Consider the following 27,725-nt stretch of genomic DNA (forward strand, 5'->3'; position numbering starts at 1 on the left):
CAGAGTTGAAGTAATGTTTCGTGTCACATCTACAGGTACATAACACCAGCAGTTATGTCCTTAGAGGTTAATGTTCAAATGCTTCGTTATGTCATACAGTATCTGACAATCCTAGCAGGCCATAAATAATATATTATTAAAACAAAGCTGCGGGCTGCATGAAATGTGACCGCGGGCATCTCATCTAGCAAAGAAGTTGCAGATAGCAATCAAATGAATACCTTCTCACACCTCACCCTTTTCTTCCAAGCGTGTTGGAAAAACTGGTTTGTCTGCTCAGGGCTACTGTAGAAAAATGGCAGTTCAACAACGGACTCCAAAGAAGAGGACCCACAATCTCTGTAGATATATAGGGCTCATTTTAAGGCAACAGAGACACAATGATTCTTATTTTCAGGTGACTGTACACTAATGAAAACAAAACTAATGATTATTATTTTCAGTTCCTGCTTAACACACTAGGCCTTTAATGCATATGTTATCCGCAAATATGAAATATTCATTCATGATGCAGTATCACTGAATGATATATTAATATTCTTGCATTTTTATCATTGGTGCTTTTTGTGTAAAAAGTATAGTACTAAGTATAGTAACTATGGTTATCAAATCAATATAGTGGATTAAAACATACAATATATCCATCTGAAATGTAGTATAGTATGAAAGTAGTATAAATGTCTTCCTGAAAAGTACAAGTACTGGAGATTTGCATTTAAGTATAATACTTTCCACCACTAACACTATACCTGTATGCCTAAAGGCCCACATCAAGTTCAAAATCAATATGAACATGCAAAAAAGTATTTTACCCTCCTTATCCGTTAAAAAATCTAATTTTCAGCAAAACAAGCCTGAATTTCCCCACAGAGGAACATTTTACTTCATGCTCCAATTTTAACTTTTTACCACAATGAATTGCTGCACAGCAGACATTTTGACATGTCATAGCAGGAAAGTCACAACTGTATTAATCAAAGCTGTTTTCCAGTTCCTGCTTTTGTGCAGCTGGTTTACTGTCACTGTTACCGGGACACTTCAAGGAACTGAGCCGTCATTACCTGTGGGGTTTTTTTCTGTTGTGGCAAGTCAAAATGTCTGCTGTACAACCAGTCCCTGCAGCTTTGTCTCACATTTAGCTGCTATCTATGCTTTTTTTTTTTTATGTTTATTGAAACATGTATCATTCATGCAGATGCCAGCAACAGAAAGGGCAGGCACCATTACTTGCTTTTGTCATAGTTTGCAGGAAATAGTCAATCTGGGAGATTTTGAAGCTGTTGTCACTCACAGTGTGTTATCTGCTAAACACAGATTTATATAAGGAAGTGCTTTCAACAGGACAAGAACAGGAAGTGGTCCCATATTGTCTGTGTGCTATTTTTATGTCAAGAATCAAAACTGTTTTGACTTAGTGCCGTTATTCATTAATCTAAACACTGTTGGACCATGCCTTATCTTTTCCTTTCTTTCATTATAGTCAAAGATTAGAAACAGACTAACGAAACTTTCAGTAACCAATTTGCTTTAAAAAACAACAACAAAGTTTTATGTACAGAGGTTTATCAACCAGAAGAGGCCGTTATTCTACATTATGGACATTGCATTACTTTTTCAAATTCAAATTTGACATCATCACTATAAATTTAAATAATTAAATTAAATTAAAAACAATGCAAAAAAAATAAATACCCACCCACTATCAGGGGGCTGCAGCAGCTGCCACAGGTCTTTTTTTTCACAGAAAACATATCTCACATGACACAGTAGGAAAAGCACATGTATAAATAGCAGAATTAATGATGGCTAAATTTAATTTAGCAGCTTCAGTTTCATGGTCCTGGTATTGCGCATGCTGGCTTACTGGCACACTTGAATAGAATTGAACAGTAACATCTGTGTTATCTATGATAACAAGTCAAAATGCGTGCTGTGAAAAAAAGTCTACAGGGCAAAACCACAGACAAGTCAATAAAGTAAATCAAGTTTTAAGTTTCTAGTTCTAGGTTTATTGGTAATATGTGGGTTAACATAGGGGCAACATTACAATAAAACGTGTTGGATGAGAGAAACAGGTCGGCTCAGCATAAGAGCATTAGTTGCTGTAAGTTATTTATGTTGTTATCTTGAAATAACAAATGTTATCATCCCGAGATAACAGGATCATTTTCTCAAGATCAAGAAGAACATCATTAATTTGAGAAACAAGAAAAGGCTAGTATATTAAATCATTGTAACTGCAACATTCTCCTGCTCCTCTGACATTGTGTACACACTGAGTGATGTTTACTGTAGTGATTTAACATACCAGACTATCTTTTTGTTCTCGAGAGCTCGAATTAATGATCCAGTTTTCTCAGGGTAACAACATTTGCTATTTCCACATAATGACATAGAACAGCTCGAGATCTCAAGAAAACAGAGGAAATAAAATGAATGAATGACTGCTTAAGGCATCTGTAATTATATAGTACATTCATGTCTATTAATACAGTGATACCTCTCTCATACTTACATAGCTCAACCTTTTCGCATTTATACATTGTATAATACACTTACACTATACACTTTTTAAAAATTGTATCACAAGAAAACAGAGGAAATAAAATGTATGAAAGTATGACCACTTGGGGCTTCCATATATAAATATAACATACTATTATTATTATTATAGTATAGTATGTTATTCCTAATGAACACATATATACAGTAATTTAGCCTGACTAAATAAACACAATAAATATAAGTAAAAAATAAAACATGCTATAATTGTCTGGGGTGGGGAAATAACTAGTGCATCTGATTGGGCTGGCAGTGGCTCAGTCCATAGAGACGTGGGTTCAAGTCCAGCATGGACCAAAATATGGAAGGTGGACTGGTAGCTGAAGAGGTGCCAGTTCACCTCCTGGGCCCCTGAGCAAGGCACCGAACCCCCACCAACTGCAGGGCGGTCCTCAGGGGGGGCTGCCCATCACCCCACCACCCACTCCACAGTGCATGTCTACGAGCCTTTGTATGTGTGTTTGGGGTTAAAATGCATGTAAAATAAACTGAGTGAAAAAAACAGAAAAAAAAAACAACTTAAGACATACTTAAAACAACTTAAGATAGACCTCTTTGGCCTGGCTTTTACCTAAGCTGCCTGGCCATTCACTGCTGAATTTTTACGTCCTGATCACTCCCTGTTACTTTTATCTCTGGTTCTTATTTACTGTACAGGTCACATCTACTTTTACTGCAACTGTTCTTAAATTATGCTTTTTATCCTATAGGTTCTTTTCTTATTTGTTTTATGTTTTTTACTTTTCTTTTCATTTCTATTTTTCCATGAAACTGCTCTGTTGTTGTCTATTTCTGTTTTTACTCTGCTCTGTCAAGCACTTCGGGCTACAGTTCAGTATGAAAGGTGCTATATAAATAAATAAATAAATAAATAAAGTTGAAGTTAAATTATCGTTTGATTTTAAAAGTTTGGAATTAAAACTTGTTTCTGTTGGCTGCTGCTGCTGCTTCCCACAGATTGGTAAATAGTATCAGATAGATGGGTGGATAGATACATCTGTATTTAAATGAAACCTATGCAAAGGAAACAGCCCTGCAGACGCGGTAAGTTTCCATGTGTTTCAGGGAGGAGTCATCATGGAGCCGCCTGTCATCAAACAGAGATGATAAGCTCGAATTGCGCGCGCTTCTTCGCCATCCTCCAGAGTGTCTTCATCGTTGCCAGGACGATCACTGAGACCAGGACGATCACTGAGACCAGGACGATCACTAAGACCAGGACGATCACTAAGACCAGGACAAGTGACAGAGCACTGCTGCTGCTGCTGTAGTGGTTTGAGTGTGTGTGTATGTGTGAGAGAGAGAGATTTGCATGTGTGTGTCTCTGCTTCTCACACAGTTTGGCTGTGCTTGGCCCCGAGCAGACATCAGTGCTTGACGTCTGGAGAGAGTCAAAAAGCGGAGTCAGGTAGCTTTAGTCCGGGCATGAAAGATGGAGCTCTCTGCGGTGGGAGATCGCGTTTTCGCCGCGGAAGCCATACTGAAGCGCCGCGTCCGTAAGGTGAGTCTCAGCCGCCGCCGCCGTCCCGCGTGTTTTGACTTCCCGCAGATGTTGGCCGCAGTCAGCACGTCACGGCACAGCTCCGGTCCATAGGCTCTCCGATGGGGGCTGTCTGTTCTTGCGCCTATGCAATGCTATGGAGGCCTTGTGGCTGGCGGATGCCTTTACTTTGCTAGTCAGAGCTAGCTCGAGGCTAACCAGCGAGGCTATCAGTCATGGCTCGTATATTCAGGCTTTAGCAGGGTAATAAAAAAAAAAACACACAAAGAAGGGGGTTAGCTGCAGAACAAGGACGAAAGGGATGTGCTATGAAAAGGAGGAGGAGGAGGAGGGGGGCGAGCTAAGGGTAGCTAAAGCTATACGGCCACAGTGTGTGTGTGTGTGTGTGGGTAGCTAAAGCTATACGGCCACAGTGTGTGTGTGTGTGTGTGTGTGTTTGCAGGCTGTGGAAAGAGAGGTGCATGAAATGAAGCACCCACATCACAGACTGTCCTCTACAGCCTGTGCAGGATGGTTCACAAAAACATTACTCCATGCACTCATCCACTTTTGGTAGAAAGGACACAGCTGAAGGACTTTTACTTCAGTGTTTTTAATCAGTCTTGCAAGCTTGTGTACTTAGAAAAAAAAAAAAAAGACCCCATAAATCATGGTGGGGGTACAATCTTAAGTTGGCCGTATATACACAGTTTAAACCAGCAGGCCCACCAGGCCTCCACAGTTTCTTCTGAATTTCCTGCGAGGAACTTCATAGTTGCACCCCCCCTTCTTGCGAAGAGGTAATCAAAGCACATGCACAAAAAAAAGCACGAACAGCACGTTTTAGACTGAAGACTAGTTTATCACCAAGATGTGAAATGACTCATCCATTTTGAAAATGATGCTAAATCATGTTCCTGTTATTATGTAATGGGATGATGTTAAACATATTTGATAATCGTGAGAATGTAGGGGTTATAACTTAAAAAGCCAGGATGAGTTCACACGTCAAGATGATCAAATGAGAAGTACAGTTTCTTCAATGATCAGGTTCAAATGTGACATCTTCCAGACTGAAATATAACCTGAGTAAAATGTTGTTGTGTTGAATGAAAAGCATTTTTCTGTGTTTTGTGTAAATGTTCCAAATGTAAATTGACATAAAAATAAAGACTTGAACAGCAAAACAGGACTCCGCTGCAAATGAGTTACAGATTTTAGTGGATTTTTGTTTTTTTTGGTCGTGTGCAAGCTGTTTTTCCTAATCCACCATCTGTATTTTTCATGCAGGGACAACTTGAATACCTGGTGAAATGGAAAGGATGGGCGATGAAGTAAGTCCTTCTCTTAAATCGAAATTGACAACCGTTGTTAAAGTGAGACACATGTCTGCATTGTTGTTGTTGTTGTTTTTAATGTCTTCACAAAAATGTAGATTAATTCCACTTCTTGTGGTAAAATGTTTCCTTTTGTTGTGTGATTTCTTCATGTTGCTGCATTCTTGTTTAGGCACAGCACTTGGGAGCCAGAGGAAAATATTCTGGATGACAGGCTGATACTGGGCTTCGAGCAAAAGTAAGTAAAGCCAATACGTAATTAGAGTACATACGCCATGTGCAAAATATATAGTCTTAGTCTTATAAAGTCTAGTGTGCTTAAAATGATGAGTCATGTCTGGCTATGTTTAGGATTTAAGCTCCTGACTTCAGTTGTTTAAAGCTTCTCTGTGTTCATTTCAGTTCTTAGTCTTAATTTTACACATTTTTATTTCCCCTTACTTTCTCTCAACTCCCATCTTTCTGGTAAGTGCTTCAGCTTTTACGTCATGTTAGTGTCTTTTGTATTCTTCTTCCTCTTCTCTTGCTGATAAAAGTCCTGCAACCAAGCCACTTGAAAGCCTTCTGCTGCAAGTAGATGTTTACAGTAAGCTAAAATGGATGCCGTAAAAGAGAGAAAACTAAAACTAAAAAAAAAAAAAAGACACATCAAATGGAAACTAAAATGGACACGTGAAGACAAAGAATCTGGCTGTGCTCAAACATAGCCTGACTGCTCTACTTTCAAACACCCACAGCTTTCATCACCATCGTCTCTTTTGATTTGTTATATTCGCTCTCCGGTGTTCTCTTTTTAGACTATCATAACTGTCTTTTGCTTTTTTTACAGGGAACGTGAAAGGGAATTGCATGGGCCGAAGAAACGGGGTCCAAAACCCAAAAACTTTGTTATGAAGGTACAGTTTTTGATGCTTGCAATGAGCCTGTTTCTCTCAAACGGAGCCGTGTGGACACTGCAGCCTTGCAGACTCCTTGTTGGCATATATTTTATAATGATTTCTAACAATAATCAAAGGAAATTGTAGTGTACCAGTAATTGTAGCTATGCTTTGTTGATCAAATACCTACCGTTTCAGGTAGCTGCACATTACAAGAAAGCAGAAAATTCTGTTTGTGATACCTACTTTTAAAGTAAGAATCAGGTCAACCCGCTTGAAGTGGGTTTTTCTAGCTTGTTTGAAGTTTATTTTAATTATTGTACTCAAAACATGCATCACTGTCAACACTGTTAGGTACACACAATGGTGTATAACATCAATGCTGTGCTACTTTCTTTTTCGGACTGCCACTATAATCTTTACCGCTTGGAGCATGCACAGTACAGTCAGATAGATGTTCTAGCTGACAATTGTTGAGCATATAAAAGTGCTTTTTCAAAGTTTAAAAGTTGTCTATCGTGACATGTGACTACATTTTTCCAATCTCAATAAGAACTGTAGGCAGCAACAAGAGATCTCTTTATTACTCATGCTGTTGTTGAGACAACTAGTGGAAATTTTAATCAATTGCTGTAAAAACTGAAAAGAACACTCCGCCCAATTAACAAACTGAGCCAACATTAGCTGACAGCAGTTTACTTTACTGTCCATCAGGAAATTGTGTAAATCACAGAGAGTTGATTCAGGGTAGCCAGAGGGCATCAGAGGTGAAAACAGAGAACATTTTCTTCATAAAATATGATCCAGTTTCACCAAAGTCAGTGAAATAGTTGTCGGTGTGTGACTTTGTGCTGTAAAGCGTTACACACTTCTAAACAGGCGTATGGGCTGCAGAGTGGGAGGTGCCATTTCACCTGATTATAAGTCAGTGTAGCATCAAAATGATCTCAAATCTGTTATTTTATGCAAGAAAAGCAAAGTGCTGATTTAGTATAACTTCATCTACAGCATTTAAATTATTGTGTATCACCACGAAGCAGGCCCTAACTACGTGACATAATGTAGTTATTACAGTGCTTTTAACCAAATGTAACGCCTTCTAACCTGCAAACACTCAATTCATTTCATTTAATTTCATTCAGCGTTTAGGCTCATATGGGAAACAAAGGAGTTGTTTTTTGTGGTAAAGAAGACATTGCTTAATTCTTTATCATCTCCCTTAGGCTCGTGCTCAGAAAGGAGGGACCAGCAGCCGAGCTACAAATGCCCGCCATGCTACATCACGCTCCTCCTCGTCCACTTCCAGCCGAGCAACTCCTTCCTCCTCTGCGTCACCTCATCCTTTAGCGTCTTCGTCGTCCTCTTCTTCTTCAACTGCAGCACCCTCTCCTAAGCTCAATTCCCTTGCAGCCACCCACAAGCTGAAGAAAGACATTCACCGTTGCCACCGAATGTCAAGGCGCCCTTTACCCCGCACAGACCCCATGGCGGCCGCCTTCTCTAACCCAGGTGGCTTCCCCTCCCGTGTGCATGTTTCCCCCTTCTCCGAGACCGTCCGCATCCTCAACCGTAGAGTCAAACCACGGGAGGTCAAGAGAGGTCGGATCATCCTCAACCTGAAGGTCATTGATAAGCCAGGTCGGGGTGGCGCAGCTGCAAGCAGCAGGAATGTTACAGCAGGACGCCAAAACATCCCTTCCCGCAATCGCATCATTGGGAAGAAGGGAGAGGCACCTTATAGACCTTTCCAGCCCCCTCTGAAGATGCTAGGCTTTCCAATGTATGGGAAGCCATTTGGGCTACAATGTGGAGGCCCTGTGGCCTTTCACTCCCACCCAGGGTCATGTTCCAGCACCGGGGCCAGGGACACCCACTCAACTTCCTCCCAGTACCGGTCACCTCCTTCTCCTTCCAGCTCCAGCGGCTCTGAAGGAAAATCTCCCACCAATGCCTCAGCTGCTCAGTCCCAGCCCTCCACAGGAGCCTCACCTTCCAGTGAGGCTTCGAAGTCCAGTAAACCTCACACAGAGACCCAGAAGGGCCAGAGCACCAAGGCTGCTCCTGCCCCATCCTCAGATCCAGACTCCATGGCGTCAGCATCTCCCTTCCTGCCCTCCTCACCCTCTTCTTCCTTGGAAGACGAGGGGGAGGAAGGTGCCCCGGACCGTTCTGTGCCCCCAGAGGGAGGCAGGAGAAATCCTCGTCAGCGCAGGGCTAAACACCAGCTGCACGCCGCCCCTTCTTCTGTCACCCCTGGGGACCAGAGCACTGCCCCCGCCGAACCCAAAAGGGTGCCCGCTGAGGGAGACCCCGACTGGTACCCTGAAATGGCACCGAGCTGCAAGGATGTGGTGGTCACCGACGTGACTACCAACCTTGTCACCGTCACCATAAAGGAGTTCCCCTCCCCTGCCTCCTGCCCTTCTTCCCCCACGGCTAGCCCCGAAGACGCCTCCTCCCCCCCTCCCAGCACCACCTCTGATGACCCCTCTGTACCGAAGCCATAGGAGATCAGATGTTATGAAGTCAAATGCCATTGATGATAGAAAAATCATGCCAGTGTTGCCACGTCAGCCCCCTTCTACCTTGTCCCCAAAGGTGTGTCCATATTTGTGTAACAATTACTGAAATGTAACTTACCGCCCAGCCATTGAATAGTAAGAAAGAAAAAGAGCATATTTTTTTTAAAAAGAAGTGTATAAATTTGAAAAAATGGGCAGCTAATACGCCCATCTTGTCACTTAAATTGCCATATTTTGTCCACTTGCACAGCACTGACTCTTTTTGAAGTGGACTTGGATGGAAATGGTATTTTGGTTTTCTTTCACTTGCGTTCAGACATGCTGAGTTTAGCTTGTTTGGTAAAGAATGTCCAAAAGTGACACACTCGCCCCGTCTCGTGTGTGGGGTCAACGTTTATCAAGCACACTTGGTGTATGTGAAAGAAACAATTACTATTTAGATTCAAGCCCGCTGGAAGCCTGTTATTGACAGCCTTCAGGTGTTCTGCCTATGTCCTGCCCCCTTGTCTCATTGGGAGTCCAGCTTGTTAATGAGAAATGAGGCGACGTGATTTTTGCACTTAACAGTTGGACTCTCATATATTGCATCAATACAGCGAGGTAAATGCAATGCACTTGACTGCATCGAAAAAATGACCTATTTTATGTAGTTCATCAATTTTTCAAAGCCTTCTCCTTCTGCGCTCTTGAACGCACATGCATATACATACAGTATGAGGAAGTATTTATATGCACGCACAACCTTAAAAGCTGCAAAATAATATACTAAAACAATAGTTTTTAAGTTATTGCTGTCCGTGCCGTCTGTCCCTGCTTGCCTTATTTCCTCACAAACCCACCACCCTCTTAAACTCTGTAACGTCCACCAAGACTCTAAACTGACCTGAAGTTAGTTGTGATTTTTTTTTTTTCCATTAAGCTAGATTTGTGCCATATAACTTATCAACTTCTCAAGGTTTAGAAGGTCCATGAGTTGAACATAGGCTGAAGCCACCAACCAAATGCAGCTAAAAAAAAAAAATAGGCAGTTTGTTGAACCCTTTGAGCTACTTGTTTGAAGTTTGTAAAAAATCAATAATAGCAACCGGTAAGTTTACCTTCCACTTTGGCAGGTAGAGAAAATGGCTTTACACCTTGCTTTGTTACTTTGGTTATTGCTGGTCAGTCTTTCAGCTAACAGTAAAAAGAAGTGTTAGTATGGTTTCAATAGAAGTGGTTCATGTAGCATTTCCTGCTAGAGAAACTGATCCATTCGAGGACAAAAGTTGTTCTCCTTCACTACCTGTCTGATAGGCATGGTAACAGGTTACTGTGCCAGTTGTTTTTTTGTTTTTTTTTGGATATATGGATAGAAATTGCAGCTGAGATCTATGGAATCTTTCTAGAACTTTCCATTTAAAGGTGTTATTTTCTCAACTATGTGATCACAACTCCAGCATTTCTCTGTACCCGTCACGATCATGTGTAGTGAAGAGTATTTTCTCTAGTTACAAGTAGTTCAAGTATTTTCAGTATATCTGTTGGCGTTTCTGTAGTGGATGAGAGCAGTTGCAGTTATCAGCATGTTAATCTGTCTAAAACTGGCTATAAAAGCGTCACAGACCACCAAGTCCAAATTCATTTTCATGGCCTCCCCATTTGACATAACATGCAGGTTTGCCTTTCAAAGGTTAGCCGAAGGTGTGTAGCATGTAGCCGCTTGCAGAGAGAAAACCGTGTCCTATTTCTTTGTTCTTTGTTGTGTTGCGGGTTTGCCACTAGCCAATGGTGGCCTACCATGAAACACAACAGGGTGGTGTTTTTGGAATTCACATGTAAAATTATTACAGTTTAACTGGCACTCTGTGTTGTGTTTCGGCCACAAATGTCCGTGTGAAGAGTTAAAAGTAGCCAGACAACCCTGCAAGCAAAGCACTATGGCTTTAGATTCCGATCTTTGACCTGGTAATGTTCTTACTTGTGGTTACGCAGTTCTCTTGAGAAACCATGGGGAATTAGACCATAGGGTGCATTGACGTACGAGGCTCCAGCATGAAAAACATCCTCTCATGCTGCTGGTTGCTCTAGAGGGAAATTGCCTCAAGACAAATTATCTTTTTTTTTGTCTGTGGCTAAGTGTATCTGCCGTGTGTACGTCTCCAGCCACTTCACCAGGTTACAATCGATCTATTGCTACATTTTGACTCTCCCAGTTGCTGCTTTTACCAAGACAAAATTATACGGCTTAGGATCTGTCATTGCGACCAGAGAGCAAAGGAAATTAGCACAGTTGTTTTCTCCAAACACATCGTGTAAGCTGTTTTTTGTTTTTATTCATTGACATTATGTTACAGTCAGAAAGTCTGGTCTGGTGATTGGACAGAAAAAAAGCTTGATCTCACAAGTGTGTGTGTGTGTGTGTGTGTGTGAGTTCATTCACTGCAAATTGTTTCTAACTATACTGAAAGCTTTACAGTCTTCAATGGTTTTGAACTTCAGGTGTACCTGAAGTACTTCAAAAAAAACTAAAAACTGCCCCTTTATACACAAACTCCTTTTCTGGTACTACCTGCTCTTTCTAGTCCTTCCCACACCTTGGCTCTTACTCTGGTTTACCTGTGTGTTACAATATCTTCCGCATGTGTTGCCTTATAGCTGCTCTGTTCAACCCCAGCTGCGGTCCAGGCGATGTTTACCTCGTCTTACTCAGCCTCTTTCATACTTAAACAAAACAAACAACAAACAACAAAAAAAGGATACTTCCTTACCTGCCATCACTTTGGTGGTAAAGGTAAAGATTACAGTGTTGCAAATGGTAATAAGCCTTTTATTGGCTTCAGATGTCTCATTTTCCAAAGTTGCAAACGTAGAGTTCTCTATGTCTTCGTTAACACAGACGAGGAAGATGTCGCCTCTTCTCCTGTCATGTACTGGATGGTTCTAGTTGTTGTCAATACTGTTTCAATACTCTCATAGGTTACACATGGAAGGATTTATTCCAAAATGACACATCCATTATATGAAGAAATGAAATGGTCTCAAGCTCAAAATTCAAATTGCGGTACTTTAGGTAATCTGAGGACAGTATTTAACTTAAATCCTTTATTGACAAAGTGAAACCACAGACTGAGTCCTGTATATTTTTCAGAAACAGATGAAGGATTACTTTCTTCTTCACATGGATATATCGTGATTTGGAATAGATTTTTTCATCTACTATATCTTTAATATCTTTAAGTGGTGGATAGAAGTGACTCTTGCAGTTGGTAGATGTGTAAGGTATTAGGCTGATAGGCGATGTTTCCAACAGTTGATAGCAACGTTTCTTTCATTGTGTTTCTTTCTCATCTGGGGTAGCACAACTCAACTTAGTGGCCTATCTTTCAACCAAATAGGGCTCTTGATTTTAATCATTTGACTTTTTTAAGCCTTTTCCCCCCTTTTTTTGTAATTGTTTTACATTTATACGTGATGTAATTTTAAGTGCTAGATTTATGTGTCACTAATTGGAAAAATAAAGGAAGGATCCTTGTTTAAATGTATGGATAACGACGCTCAATGAATTTGTGCTTTTTAAGCCTTTTTTTTCCCTTTGTACTGTACTTTAATACTTTTAAAAAATATGCATAATAATGTTAATGTGATGCTGATTATTTGAATGCCATTTTTCTTTTTTTAATAGTCCAATATGGGTTTGATCAGAAGGCAAACTCCGACTGATTTTAATGTGTCAAGACTGCAGTTTTGTCTGGTTTAATGCTAATATGAATTATGTACATTGTATCGATGGTAATGATAAGGAGGTGGAGGATAATGATGACATTGTAATGTATCTGAACTTATGAAGCATGTTTTGCAAACTTTGCAAACCTTATTGTACAAATTATGTATTCAGTGTCATGTTACCGGTTACTGTTGTTGCTTTCTGTGTATGTTTCTTGTACAAGGCTTTTGATTAAAAGCTCTTTAAAAAGCACTTTGCTTTATTTTTCAATTGTCTCATATCTGGTGCTTCTGTGTAGACTTTGTTTAGGTGTAGGGCTGAGGTGTGGGCTGCGAGTTAAAGGAAAATGCCCTGCTGCAGCTGCAGGATTTAAGAGAAGATGAACTTTGATGATACCACACTGGGAAAACTCACTTGTCACAACAGCTCGCATAACACAAGGTGGATAAGAAAATGCTCCTCAATAATAAATATATATAAACAAGTCATACTGAAGAAAGTCAGAGAGAGGGAGGACAGTTTATAGTTTAAACTGAAACAAAATAAAGTGACTGTTTTACAACTTTATCTTGTAGTGTAAAATAAAACTGAAATAAGTTCACACAGAGAAGAGCTTACACGCTTTCATCAGTACTGCAATGAGAAGAAAGGATGATCCTGGTTTAGTATGACTGCACATTACTGTGTCCAGTGATGACCATTAACGGGCAGAGAAATAAAAGATTAAAAGAAGACATTTTTGGTTTCCTGGGCTGTTTTTCATCTGAAATAGCTAAAGAGTTGAATAACTTCAATCCACCCACCCACCTTGGTGATATAAATGAGTCGAGCAGGCACAGTTTCAGGTAATTTAATCCATTGTGGATATAGTAATATAATATAAATAGATATATAATGTGTTGGTGTGTGTGTATTTAAAGTGACATCAGTCTTTATATGTAAAATGTGCATGTGTTCATAAAAACATGGAATACAGCATTTAGCGGTGAGGAAAAAGAAAAACAAAAACGATCAGCTACATGCCTACTTCTATTTATCCTGCTACGAACAGTAATATTCCTGCTTTAGCTCCCAAATATCCCACAGAGAGGCACTGTTGAGCTGCTTTGGTGCTTTCATAGTCACAGAGCGGCGCAGCAACTGTGTTTCTCTGAGGATTTGTGCAGGCTGGGGGTGATATTGAGGTCATCACGCCTGGGTATTCATCTCTGAGTGTTTTGATGCTGTGATGAATACATACATTTAGTTCAAACAGCTTACTTCTTTTTCACAGGCACTGTTTTATTTTATTTTTCTTCCACTCAGACTGCTGTAATGGATGTAAAATGGTTAGAGACTGACCCAGAGAGGTTCTACATATCCTTATCCCTGTTTTCTGTGCTTCTTCCTCTTGTTTATTCCCTCCCTGGTAGGATACCACTGAGCTTAAGAAGCAGATGGAACTAAAATAGTCACCGTGGTTTGATGCGAGTGGCCCACATCTGTGTGTGTGTGTGTGTGTGTGTGTGCATGCAGCATAAGGCACCTCTGGAGATTAGTCCACAATCTAGGCTACTGGTCTCTGCAGGGGAAGCCTGACTAGACTGATGTTTGAGCTTCTGGCTGTGGTGGATACTTAAGCTTCATTTCGAGCCAGACGATCTGAATATTTTCATGTGCTATTCGCTCCTTAAGACTTTGACTTGAGATTCACATCTTAGCATTTGAAAATAATAGTTCAGCATTTTGGGAAATACACTTATGTGCTTTTTGCCATGAGTAAAATGAGAAGATTGATACCACTCTCACCCAGCTTGTTAAATTTGATGCTGCCATTGGTTGGATTAACACTGCATGATGACTGGACTCTGCAGTTTTGCAAATATTTCAGCCTTTTCACTCCAATTTGAAGTTTGTGTTGTACTTGAAATGCCAAATCTTGTTTCATGACGTTAGCTTTGGGGAAAGAAAGTCCTTCAGTCCTTCAGAATCAAAGAGCGACAAGCTTTCCTCTAGACTTGCAGTGAAATACAGCAGCCGCACAAAAGGAAATAATCGGAGAAGATGAAAAAACACCAATTTCTGCGCCATGTAGTTGCTTCAATGGACTAAAAAGCAGTGCAGTCATGTTGTGCTTTACATTCATGATGACGGTGTAACTCTAAGGGTGACCTTGTCAGTCGGTTAGTCCATGACCTTGGTTCTTGGATCTTGCTTCAGACTAAAATATCTAAACAACTACTGGACAGCTATTGCCATGAAATGTATCCCTTAGACTGCATGAGACTGTGGGGGCAGAACCTTCAGCAACAGACTGCTACTCCCACCATGTAAGAAAGAACGTTATCGGAGGTCCTTCATTCCAGCAGCTGTCAGATTCTTTAACACCAGCGTGACTTTTTTTTATATATATTTCTTATTTATGAGTAATTTGTTATACAAGCTGCTGTGATGAGTGAAGTTTCCTCGGTGTGGGATCGTTAAAGTCTTATCTTATCTTAACATTAGCACATTAGTATTGCATAATAGCAGTTAGCTCAAAGTGCAGCCTTACAGAGCTGCTAGCATGGCTGGACATTTATTCAATCAGGTTCTGTTATTGTCCTTTAAAGTTTTGAAGTGTATTTTTGAAAGTGAATCAAAGGTGGGTTGCTCATTAATAAAGTGTATTTTGGCATGTCATCCCAAAAGCAACTCCTTAAATTAATCACAAATTCATATCTAACGCTGTGCGTCGATGGAGTTTTCTTTTAATGATAACCTCCCTGATTGGCAGTACGCCTACAATGCGCTTTTCCCCAGGCATGCTGCACCCAGCTTATAAGAAGATAGAATATTCAATTTGGAGTGCTATGAAGAGCAAACCTTCCTAAATGCTTTATCCTGATGAAAAGAAGTTTTTTCAGTAGGGATGATTGTTTGTTGAATAAGTTCACAGAGGCCGAACTATGTCAGGGTCGGATCGTTTCTGTTTGCATCATAATTTTTAGTTAGCACTGTCTCTGGGGAAAAATGTGTTTTTCCTCCTACTCAGTCAAAAAACTGTAAGGTCTTAGCTTTCATTGTTTTTCCTTCTTCTGTTCGTCAGTATCCTCCATCCTCTACCTCTCCATTGTCACTGAATACACACAGGCTGCACATGTTTTATGTAAGGTATGATTTCAACGCCATGTTGAATCGTATGACTGCAGATGTGTGTGTGTGTGTGTGTAGACTGTGCATGTACTTGGTTGGCTGTTCATAAGATGGTTTGAGGCTTTTTATTTTGCATGTTATTTTCACATGTTTGGAGGAATGTTTCTGTGATAGATTTTATTAAAAATCACAAAATTCAAAGTGTCTCTCCAAACCAAAATTTGTGTCAACGTGCCTTTATTGTCATGTCAAAATCATGTTAAACCACTCACACATAGACTGTCCATGTGCCCCTAAACTGTGTGTATCCTTCACCCATTTCACTTCTCTGTTCTCTCCTCATCTTCCTGTGTTTCTCTTTCTTTCCTCCCTAACACACACACACACACACACACACACACACACACACACACACACACACACACACACACACACACACACACGCACACACACATCGATCCATCACCGCCTTGTTTGTTCACGCTGCTGCTAGAGGGTTCACCTCTGCTCTGACTGACGCATGCCCACAGCCTCGCTCCTCCTCTCCCCACGGTACCCATGGTAACGCGCGGAGGAGAGAGCAGCTTAGCAACACAGAGAGCGAGCATCTCTGGTCCAGACAGCGCGGTGCCATCAATATTACACACAGAGGGCGGCAAGAGGAAAACAGCAGCGCCTCTGGCACATATCTTCTGTCGGTGAGTGCCACTTTTTTTTTTTTTTTTACAGCAAACAGTCCTGGTAGTTAATCTGAGGTGTCAGACTGAGTTTAGTTAATCGATTAAATAGGTCGTGATTGTGATCGGGTGATGTAGTCTCACGCTGCTGTACGGAGTGATGCTCCTCTCTGTAGTCTGTTACAGCCTCCGATAAGAAGACATTTTTTTCTGTTTCCAGGTGTGTGCCTGTAATTGTTTGTCTTCGCTCTTAACAGTCATAATGAAGTTCGTGGTGGTGCTTGTGGGAGCGGGAACCTTGGCCTTTCTTGGCGCGGTCATCTGCATCATCGCCAGTGTATATCCCCGGAAACGCACCGCGCCTCTCGGCGACAACGGCACCCTGACATCGGAGACGCTGCTCCAGCCCTTGGAGCGCGGGTCGGTGGCTCATGCTGGGCCGCTTGGCGCTCTGCACGGCGCCGAGTCGTACGGTGGAGGGAACGGGCTTGGTGGTATCGGCCTGGAGGTTCCCACTCTGAACGAGTTCAACCTCGGGGAGGAGACAGGAGGAGGGTCCGCGAAACAGTTCAGCTTCAGCCGGTTGATCTGCACACCTGTACCGGTCGGAGAATGCAAGACCAAAGACCTGAGGCAGCGGCGGGAGCAGCAGCAGCAAGCGGACGATCCACTTTACGGAAACGGGGATGAAGACTGGACTTACCTCCGGACCACCGCGGAGGAACTCAGGCAGACGGTCCTGCAACAGAACGACCAGATCCTGATGGACCACAGGACCATCCGGGAGCTGACAGGCAAGCTGAGCGAGTGTGAGAGCGGCTTGGAAGACGAGAGGAACGTCCCGGAGCGGAGCCTCGGCGTGTGGAGCGGCAACCGCCGCGTCATGGCCGGGGATGATGTGAGCTCTTCCGCGGCGCAGCTGCAGACAGCGCGGGCTGTGGAGGAGCTGGCGAGGGCCATCATGGACCTGAAGGACCGCATTGAGAAACTCGAGGTAACTGGAAAGAATCTAACCAGACAAACTTTGGCAAAAACCTGTTGTTCTTGCTGTTTATCCTCCTGTTTGAGTTTTGTTTGACAGCGGGATATTTGGACTGATGCCAAAATAATGAATTAGACAGGTTCTCCAGTGACTAAATCTGTTCTGTGTCTGGTCCATTACATGGTTAAATGTTCACTGTGAAGTGCAGTTTTTTAGACTTTTATGGTAGAAGTGGCATAGAGAAACAATCAACTCAGAAATTCTTACCAAAATGAAAAGATAGAGATTAGAAAACTGATTGCCATAGTGGCTGCCTACAGCAATAATGTCAGTGAGATGGTTTAAGACCTGTGCAGTGGCATCTATGTTCATCATCTTAGATGCCCTGATCTTTCTCTCAACCCCCTCCCTAACCCTTTTCATCCTTCGTCTTTTATCTTCACCTCATCTCTCCTCTGACAAGAGCAACTCGTGACCAATGCGCTCATGTCTTGCACACGCTCCCCATGGACCCCTGGGAAATCTTTCCACCTGCAGCCCTCATACCCCCTCTGCACCCCCCCTACACATACACACACATCATGTCAGCCGCCTCTACCCTTTATCTCCGCATCTGAGAGCAGGATAGAGACATAAATAAAAGATGAAGCTGGCTGGACAGGAAAGAAGGTGGTGGTGGTTGTGGGGGGAGTCGGGTTCGCAGCTTGTATATGTGCTGAGATTGAGACATGGGCAGGCTTATGACCACACGCACACACAATGCTGCATCACCGCCAGCCCTCTCTAAGCACAGTCAGTTACAAGGTTGTCTCAGAGTGAAAATACATCCTGGGCGTCCGGATCCAGTCCTGCCTCAGCAACTCTCTTGATATTATATATCGCCCTCACAGCCGTCTCATCCACACTAACAGCAGCATCTCTCTTTTTACTGCTGCTTCACCAACACCTTTTTTTTCTGACATCTGCTATGAATACTAATACTGCCACTGGTAGCCTGCTACTATCATCAAAACAACACCTCTTGCTGTGTTGCTGCTTTATCAGATTTTCCTGCCGTTTCATTTCAGAACAATTCCTATGTCTAACACAAATACTAAATGCTTCTATTTATTCTACTACAAAAAAGACAGACCCATTGCCTTTATGTTAAAGTCCTCCAGCCAGGAACAAATTCACACAATTCACAAAAAAGTAGGAGGGGTACTGACCATGTTTTTCTTCTTAAACGAATAATTAAACACAAACTATCATGCTCTGCCATTATGTGCACCGGATGTCCATTTTCAAAGATTATATTGATCACTGCCCTGCCCATCAATAGTCAATCAGGACAATCACAACTGGTCAACACATACGTAGCAAATCAGAGCCCAAGTTGTCCGTGTGTTGAAGTGGACCGTTGTTCTTCATTTAATCTTGAGAAAAGATCTGAATGCTTCAGTCCAATGCAAGTATTTAATTAAAAAGCCAAGCTTTCGATCTTCAGAGCATCATTAGAGAAAAATTATGAGAGGGAATCTCGGAGCTTGTAATGCTTTTATATACAGTAAGTACATACAGAGAATGCAGTTCTCAATTGTATTTCCTGCGATTTAAATACAGGGGAAGCTCTATGGATAGAACATACACAAAGCAACTGGGAAATCAAAATAGAAATACATATCAGAAGTAGAAAAAAAAAGGATAGAAATGAGTGAAGTATTAAGGTTTTAAGTTAACATGCACACAATGACATGCTGAAGAACCGAAGTACTGGACAAATTGAATTCTGACCTGACAGAGGTGGTACAATTCATCACGAGGGTAATATGAATATGTGTAATAAACTTCTTGGTAATCCAATTTAGTAGTTATTGAGATGTTTCAACCAACTGACTGTCAGTCCAATGTTGCCTTAGCCTTGGGTGATGCCACTAGCAATAAATAAACTGCTCTCCACCATCAACTGTGAACATATTATTTGTTTTCTTCTCTCACAGCATTCCTGTAAAGTCTTTTAGCTTCAAACACCTACTTCATTTTTTTCTCTCTCTCCATCTGTTGCAGGCAGAGATAGGCCCTGCTGCCTTGAACCTCACCGACACACCTGTGGGAACAAGTACCAGCAGTAGCAGCAACAGTGGCAGCAGCAGCAGCCCGGCTGGAAATACCGGCAAGGCTCCAGCTCCGCCCACGGGCAGTGCTTCCTCCCCACCTGCAGCGCCTCCCTCAGGGGGTCGACGTCCTGCCTCCCCCGCTTCCCCTGCCCCCAGGCACCCATCTAAGGCCTCCCCTGGGCGCGGAAAGGGCACCTGGAGGGTGGAGGACCTGGAGGGGGAGCTGGAGAGGAAGATAAAGATGTTGGAGAAGGAGCGTCAGGCCATGAGAAAAGAGACGCAGGGCCAACATGAGAAGATCAATCAGGGCATTGATACCGTCAACCACCGCGTCACTGAGCTGGAACACAGTGAGTGTGGGGGAGGAAGAGGAGAGAATGAATGGTGGCTAAATAAATAAAGGAAAGGATCTGTTGATGAACTGATGCACACTTAGGATCCTTATTTTGTGGTTGGCATTTTTGTAGTTTTGGAACAGCATGTTGGTTTCGAAGAGTTTCATTGGCTGTATGTTGGTGAAAGCTCCTCTACTACAAATAATCATGGTAACTGGGAGCTTGGTTTTCGTCTTGTAGCGATACAAAGGGTGAAAAGAGATGCTTGACAGCAGGAGATGGGTAAGCCTAGAGAAGAGATTGAGAGTTCATGAGGTTCAAAGAGGAAGGTTAAAAAGGAAACAAAAAGCACTCCTCTACTCTATTCTTTAGCTCTGTCATTCTTTCCAACATCTCCGACTGTCTCTACATCTCCTCTCACTTCAATGCTGCAATGTGGCCTCGAGTTAGAGAGGCTGATCATTAGCTGTAATGCTTTAGCTCTTGCCAGACACTGACTGTGTGTGCACAAACTGACAGGGACAAGTGAGAAGAGAAGTAACAGTGTCTTGTATAAACTGTCCATTAATGCGTTGTCCTTCACCATTTTCTCTCTCCGTCTGCCTTGTCTCTCCATGTCTGACTGGCTCTCTTTATCTCTTTCTTTCAAAGCACTGACAGAGCCGTCGTTCCCAGATGGCTTTGTCCTCTCCTTCCCCATGCGAACCAACTACATGTACGGTCTGGTGAGAAAAGAGATAACAGAGATGTATGCCTTCACTGCCTGTGTATGGCTGAAGGCCAAAGAAGGGGGTATTGGGACCCCCTTCTCCTACTCAGTCCCGGGGCAGCCAAACGAGTTGGTGCTGCTACAGGGAGTCCACAACCCTGTGGAGCTGCTCATCAATGACAAGGTAGATGGGGATGATTTTTTAATACTATTTTCATACCTGTGGGTTTAAAAGATAAATTCAGTGTAGATTTAGGAAATCATATTTTTGAGTTTAGAAATCGATTGCTTCTTCTGGTAAAAAGGAATTAGTGTTTTGTACCCTCCAAGTTTCTTTATAATTAATAAAGAAAAATAGTCTAGGAAACCATTAGCTTAAAGGCTGTTCCACAGAATAGTGCAAGCTAGTTGTTGATGACGTTATTGATTAAAATGAGTGATGAAAATATGTTCATTCTTGTGTTTTTCATTCCATGTTACATGAGTGGCAATGAGAACAAACGGTAAAACTGAAAATATCACAGCATCCAATTATTGTTTGGGTCAATATGATGTGGATTAGAGTTTATATTCAGTTTGGTGTTGGTACTCTAGATGCACTATAGCCCAAGGCGTCCATGTGTGTCGATTTCGCTCTCAGCTATATACTATCCATTAAATCACTGGCAAAAAACATTTATTCCCCTTGCCACAGAAAATCACTAAAACAGATGGAGCCCTTGAACATTAAATATTTAAAATCACAAAGAACATAAATATTAAAGTCAGTGATTGACCGCAGCATAAAACCAACACCAGACGACAATATTACTTTGGATCTCTGATAAAATTTTTCTCATCCAAAATAAAAAACCTAATAGTGCTGAGTGCAAGAGAAGCCCATGTCTGTAGTCCTGTGGCCTCACAGCAGACAAGCAACCTTTTTGCAGCTGTTGTTTTATATAGTCCATTAATGCTTACCTTTTTTAGTGCCTACGCTTATAGTTCCCATGACAGAGAGGAGTGGGGGGTTGTAACTGTGCTGGAATGAAGGATAGGACTGTCCACAGAGTGTAGTTTTGCTGACATAAACCACTGGTGCGTCCACATTCATGCCACGATTACTGCCCACACTTGTCCCATATCCAAGCAGAATCCAAGCCTGATTGAAATCATTCACTTTGTCTAACTACAGCCACTATATTTTCTGACTTGTAGGTGGCGCAGCTGCCTCTCTCCCTACCACAGGACGAGTGGCAACACATCTGTGTCAGCTGGACTCTGAGGGATGGGGTATGGAAGGCCTACCAGGGGGGAAAGATGAAGGGGAGGGGAGAGGGACTGGCTGCCTGGCATCCCATCAAGCCAGGAGGAGTACTCATACTGGGACAGGAACAGGTGAGATGGATGGATAAATAAACTAATGGATGGATGGATGGATAGACAAATGTCAGCATCACTGAATATATTGACAGATGTATGGGTGGATGGATGGTAAGTGGATAGATAGATAATGAGATAGGGAGCACTATTTGAAGGGAGCGCCATTTCCTTTTTCACACATGAACAGACATAAACCTAATTGTGTGCCTCACATTGAGCTGCCTCTCCCCTTCATTAGTGAGACACCCACATTACATAACCATAATGAAATCTGACATTATCCCTTCTCCCTGGCATCAAAAGAACAACCCAAGGCTCATTCTGCAGTCCATCGCCCTTGCATAAAGGATTAAAAGCAGAGAGATGGGAGTTCGGTTCTGCAAGATGCTGCAACAGTGCTACAAGACTTGATTTAATGGATGTTCTTTTTCATATTGATGAATGATGAATTGCTGTTGTGTGGATGTGGTGACCAGAATTGATAGGGAAAATCCCAGGACGTCCCCATCGCAAGGGAGCTCTGAAGCGGGATAAACATTTTTAATCTTTTCTAGGGGAGGTCATCAAATAGTGTGTATTTCTGTGTATGGATAAAGCTTTTGCTGCATTGTCATTCTCATTTAAGCAGGGGAGATGACCACAGTAGTATTTAGGTGTATTGTCACAATGATAGTGAAAAACCCATGAGGCTGACATGCAACAGGCGGAAACAAAGCGGGCCCAAATTCTTCCGATAATTTTTTGTTCCTGTTACATTTATTGTGGAAATGTGGTTTTCCACTGCAAGTATGATAAATCCTAAATGTCTAGTGTTGCAATAATGTTTGTTGAGACTTCTGTCCTGCTCACTGTACCCATTATAGCCCAACTTCAACCAAAAACAAAAATAAAAGATATTTCGGCACATTTCCTTTGCATCTGAAGATCTGTGACAATTAGTCCAATAGACATGATAACAACTTTTTTGAGATCTGTTTGACAAAAACAGTGAGTTTTGTAAGTTTAATCACCTTTAAGCTTTATCTCACTATTTTTGAGAAGCTGGAAAATAATTAACATAAATTTGTTTTAACATCAATAAACATTTAAAGAAATTTTTATCCCACATCCTCATATTTGATACTAACAGTGCATGCTTACTTTGTAAATGAGTCCCGTATAAGCTGTTGCTGCCTCTAGCCTCTTAGACAGCCAGTAATGTTTAGTGCTGTAAGATTTGCCTCAGTATTTCCTGGGCCATTAAAAAGTAATGCTTCTGGAGTAGAGACTTTTTTTTAAAAGCTTCAGTTTAAAAGCTTGTGCCTGAGATTGATCATCAATGGAGTCGGGTCAAAGTGCACCCAAATCAAGCCAAATTACCACATGTGTATGGAAAAGGCTAGTGTCTCCAGTTGGAAAAGGTTGTTCCCAAGTTCCTAAAAGAGTTCCCAAGGTCCTGAAAATGGTCATAATAAGATAACATAATCCCAGTAAAGCTTGATCTCTTTGGTATTCATCCTATCATTCTGATATTCACCCCTTTGTTTTTTCCAACTCCAAAGGATACACTTGGTGGGCATTTTGATGCCTCCCAAGCCCTGGTTGGGGAGCTTTCCCAGTTCAACCTGTGGGATCGGGTGTTAAAACCAGCAGAAGTGGCCGCCCTAGCCGACTGCAGCTCCTCAGCACTGGGTAACATTGCCCCCTGGACCGACCACGATGTAGATGTCTACGGCGGTGCCACCAAGGAGTCACTGGACCCGTGTCACGCTGCACAGCGATCCAACCCCTCCAGCCCCAAACAATGAAGGGTGACTGGGAGAGGTCAGGTTGTGATTGATTTAACAGATGTATAACGATGTATCACATTGGGGTTTACAGTATATTTGTTGGGGATGGGAAGCTTGCTGGTGGACTGAAATGTTTGATGGAGCTATTAAGCCATTAAGAGCGGTGTATCTGTTTTGTTTTTATTGTTGGTTTCCACGCTCATGAGATACAGTGAGTTTGGTCACAGAAGTCCTGCATGGGTGGATCACCTCCTGGCATAAACAGGACTCTTATGGACGTATTCCATAATAGATGTATCATTGGCACTGGTTTAATGAACCACCCACTGCTTTAGGTTTGAATCTGTTGGGCTAGTTAACCACACATGGTTATACAGGCAGAGGGATTCCATGGGCTTGAATGCAGCTATGAAATGAACCTTTGATGATGCCATATCTAAGGGTTTATTAGTGACAAAGTGACACAAAGTTCTGTCGTTCCTCATCTTGTGTCCAGTTGGTTGTGTTTAATGCTAAATGAATTCTGAGATGGTTAAATTGATTTCAGCTCTCAATGGAAACAGAATGAGTTTTGTTCAGTTTTAGCTGTATATGATCCTGTTGAGTAATATCTGTGTACTTTTAAGTTTTCTACATTGCATACCATGGTTTGGTAAAACAGTGGTCTTATAAATGTATATTGTGTAATGTATCTCTTCTAATGTTGCTCTGTGCCAGTCTGCTCCCTCCTGCTATATCCACTCACAGTCCTGCAAAGTTAAGTTGCTGCATTTTTTATTTGCAACTTATACAATTGACCTCTGAAATAAACACTTTGATGTCTATCTTAGCACCATCCAGACACTGAAACTGTGACAAACCTGAGTGAGTTTGGTAAACTTGTGTTGTATCCTTGAATGTAAACCAGATGGAATGTAATGTATGTGCATGAGCAAAGTCACATTTCCCTTCACTAAATAAGCAAAGTCAATATGTGTAAACTACAGTGTTGGTGTCCCCGAACTGCCCCACATTCTGAAACACACAGATGTCTCTTTGGTGAATCAGATCCTCACAGAATAATTTACAAGGAGGGAGGTGTAGTGTTACTAATTCTCTGGTGGCCATTTTGTACTTAAAATCTTAAAATCAATATGAAAATAAATACATAAAATTTGGGATGCATCTACTTTGCAGCATTTAATCGCCTCCGAGCGTGAAGCCCTTTTTGCTATCATGATATTCCCTGTTATGAAAATGTATGTGGCCAAAACTGCCACCACCTTACACTGCAAAATACCTAACACTATGTTTACATCATTTGGAACTGAAGTTAGTAAAAGGAAAGATTTTCTCAATTAGTACTTGCAAGTATTAGTACTTTTTCTTATCAACAAGCGTGTAATTTTGCACTGAATAAAGTGTTGGTTGTGAGGTGGTAAAAATAGTGAGCATGATCGAAATAGCAGTGACTTAGGATTGACAGTTACTTTGAATGATCCATGTTACCATGATTTTCAGGGACATATTATTTGCAGTTGGGTATACTGGACCTCTTTAATCTTCCGATTGACATCCATAATCTTTAGTCATTTAATAACTGTCTCTTAATGTTAATTGTATTTAACAGATATTGCAGTAACTTCAGTATAACATGATTGGCACATAAAAGTAGAAAAATCCAACGCTACATTTACCTTGAGAGAAAAATGAGGTACAATCTCAAACGACTTTACAAAGGGAGGCATCTCATACATTTAAGGCACCTAGAGCGTCAAGGTAAGGCACGAAATGTTTCAAACTAAAGTGAAAATAATTTCAAAAGCTGCCAGATAAAGGTCAAACTAAGAATTGAAGGAAGCAAAAGCCTTTATTGGTTACCTCTTATAGAAGTACAAAATAGTATATACAAAATATATTCTAATAAATCGTGATGCTATGACCGCCAAAATAATGTTTCTGATAATGCTATGTATTTTTACATAAGAACAAAGTTTGTTGATGTGTATATCTCTTGATTCATTTAAAAAAAGGAACCCATAGACAGGGCTAAGAGTTTGATTCCCACTCAACATGTTAACCAGTCAACACTGTGCAGTAAAGTGAACTGTAGTTAAAATATAGTGCTTCTGTTCACTTGTTACCTCAAGACCTCAGCCCCATGTACAATTTGACACCCCGTTGTAAAGTGCCTGCCTGGGCTCTCGAGCCCGAAAAAAATAATGAAATGTTTTTATGTTTTCTTCTTCTTTATCTCTTTCTTCTCCTTCTCTCTGTTACTCTCTCTCTCTCTCTCTCTCTCTCTTTCTCTTTTTCTCTTGCTTTTGGTTGGTGAAGGGTGTGACAGTGTTGCGCTTGTCCTTATTTGCATCTTCATGGATCTTCAATGATATTGTGAAATATGTGGATATATATAAAAAAATGAAATAAAATAGTTATGACAACATTCCTGGACTCATAGCTCAAAAAATGATGTGTGTGTGTTGGGTATGAGCTCAGTTTATTGTGACAGATGTCTTTACACCTGTTAGATTATCTGGATTACACTTCAGTTAAGCAACTGCAGTGATACTGTAAGCCTTCACACATACACGCACACACACACACACAGGTACTGCATGTAGTCTAATCACATTGGGTTGTAGTCAGATTACATTAGCTGCATCTGAATTTGCAGTTGAGATGTGAGCATGTCAATGTGTGTGCCAATATGGAGATAGAGAGTGTATTCAGCAGAGACACCCCAGGAAGTATGATCTTTGATGTAGACATAATAGGTTACACATATGTCTAAGACCACATTGATTCGTGACTGCTGATCTACCCACGCACACGTTTTCTTGGCGTTCGGCTCAGCTGAACTGTGATCTGATAGGTGTAACCTCCCACTGCTAACATTTCATAAGATTATTTGTCTCACTTGAGCTTGATTTCCTGTCTTTTGGGGCCATAATGTCTGTCTTATGACCAAGGAAATATGATGAAAGTCAGTATTTTTATCCTTAAAGCTACTTGAAGAAGTGACACCACCATGGCTTCTGCTGTTGATAATAAGCACTAACAGTGCTGTGGAAGTAGCTCCATTTCTATTTAAATGTAAGTTGATTTCTGCACAAGAAAAGTCACTGATTTCGTAATATTTTTATTTTATAAGATTCTTAAAAAGTAATTACCCCTTGTGTCACTTTGTCCTTTGTCACTGAAGGACAGTGTTCCCATCTGTTCAGTGTGGGCATATTTTCTGATCAGGTGCTTTAACGGATTGCTTTTGGAATATAAAATCATGGTCAGATGATTCTGACCCTGAGATAACTTTAAAATATATTTTAAAATATATGGAGAGACGTTTGCTCCAGCCCAGCTTTCAGTATTAAGGAACTTTTTTCTCTCCTGCATCAGGGCTGATTTAGTTGAATCATCTCCCTGTGGCAATAAAAGGTTTTTACATTGACACCCAACTATTACCACCACCACCACCACCACCACCACCACCTTTCCCTTGTGGATGTATCTTTTTCTTACCCTTGTATCGTCTTCAAGTTAACAATTTAATTTAAAATCATGCACAATTTCAGCAAGATATAAACTTATATAATACAAACAGATTTCTTCAGTTAGCCTAATTATTTTTGCCGGAGTCTTAATCACATTTTAGTTACAATAGTTTGGGTTATTTTCAAGTGGTAATCTCTGTGGCTGTGAAGTGAAGCCAACACAGTGCAGTACCATGAGATTGGCTACAGAACAAGTCAGTCGCCATAATTTCCCCAGTGTGGGGAATCATTAAAGTCTGTCTTATCTCATAAGCCCCCATATTAAAATGTCCAACAGCAGAAATAAACATGTTTACAGCCTGGTACAAAAAACAGTTTTCTCCATTTGTGACAGCTATGTTGAGTGAGAATTTCTACATAACTCACCTGTTCAAATTATATTAATGCTTAAAGTTAGGCATAATAAAAATGTGGGCACTTTGATTGACAGTGGGTATCCGTTACAGGTGGCTTGTTTGAGGCTTCATTCAGCCTGCCTCAGATCTGCAAATGAGACACTTCTTCGCCCATGTTTTGATTTGTTGGGAGGCGGAAGAGACAGTATAGCCAACATGACTCTGCAGAAACCTATGGGTGACATCTTGAATAGAGCGTCCATTCTTTAAACTGTCTATTTAACATAACATATTTCTGTTTTTCACTGTCCTCCTGTCGCTGATTTGAAGT

General features: G+C 41.3%; 2 protein-coding genes across 4 annotated transcripts; both read left to right on the plus strand.

The window, feature by feature from the left end:
- Positions 1 to 3,484: 3,484 nt before the first annotated feature.
- cbx6a (chromobox homolog 6a) lies at positions 3,485 to 12,724 on the plus strand. 2 transcript variants are annotated; one of them, XM_010739077.3, is made up of 5 exons: positions 3,485 to 4,063; positions 5,333 to 5,376; positions 5,552 to 5,617; positions 6,221 to 6,275; positions 7,481 to 12,724. In XM_010739077.3, the coding sequence occupies exons 1-5, from the start codon at positions 3,995 to 3,997 to the stop codon at positions 8,762 to 8,764; spliced, it is 1,518 nt and encodes a 505-aa protein (XP_010737379.2). In that variant the 5' UTR covers positions 3,485 to 3,994; the 3' UTR covers positions 8,765 to 12,724. The 2 variants fall into 2 exon arrangements, with proteins under 2 accessions (XP_010737379.2, XP_010737378.2); XM_010739076.3 differs by having other exon boundaries at positions 3,492 to 4,063; positions 6,209 to 6,275.
- Positions 12,725 to 16,044: 3,320 nt separating this feature from the next.
- nptxrb (neuronal pentraxin receptor b) lies at positions 16,045 to 25,951 on the plus strand. 2 transcript variants are annotated; one of them, XM_019253790.2, is made up of 6 exons: positions 16,045 to 16,294; positions 16,494 to 17,267; positions 19,302 to 19,701; positions 20,338 to 20,579; positions 21,593 to 21,772; positions 23,299 to 25,951. In XM_019253790.2, the coding sequence occupies exons 2-6, from the start codon at positions 16,536 to 16,538 to the stop codon at positions 23,542 to 23,544; spliced, it is 1,800 nt and encodes a 599-aa protein (XP_019109335.2). In that variant the 5' UTR covers positions 16,045 to 16,294; positions 16,494 to 16,535; the 3' UTR covers positions 23,545 to 25,951. The 2 variants fall into 2 exon arrangements, with proteins under 2 accessions (XP_019109335.2, XP_010737380.3); XM_010739078.3 differs by having other exon boundaries at positions 16,046 to 16,294; positions 16,531 to 17,267.
- Positions 25,952 to 27,725: the final 1,774 nt, after the last annotated feature.

Source organism: Larimichthys crocea, chromosome X (assembly GCF_000972845.2).
Source record: "Larimichthys crocea isolate SSNF chromosome X, L_crocea_2.0, whole genome shotgun sequence".
NCBI classification, from domain to species: domain Eukaryota; kingdom Metazoa; phylum Chordata; class Actinopteri; family Sciaenidae; genus Larimichthys; species Larimichthys crocea.

Coding starts and splice junctions, on each gene's coding strand:
- cbx6a (XM_010739076.3), top strand. CDS start 3,995: ATGGAGCTCTCTGCGGTGGGAGATCGCGTTTTCGCCGCGGAAGCCATA. Junction 5,377..5,551: donor TGGAAAGGATGGGCGATGAA/GTAAGTCCTTCT, acceptor ATTCTTGTTTAG/GCACAGCACTTGGGAGCCAG. Junction 5,618..6,208: donor ATACTGGGCTTCGAGCAAAA/GTAAGTAAAGCC, acceptor CTTTTTTTACAG/GGAACGTGAAAGGGAATTGC.
- nptxrb (XM_019253790.2), top strand. CDS start 16,536: ATGAAGTTCGTGGTGGTGCTTGTGGGAGCGGGAACCTTGGCCTTTCTT. Junction 19,702..20,337: donor CGTCACTGAGCTGGAACACA/GTGAGTGTGGGG, acceptor TTTCTTTCAAAG/CACTGACAGAGCCGTCGTTC. Junction 20,580..21,592: donor AGCTGCTCATCAATGACAAG/GTAGATGGGGAT, acceptor TCTGACTTGTAG/GTGGCGCAGCTGCCTCTCTC.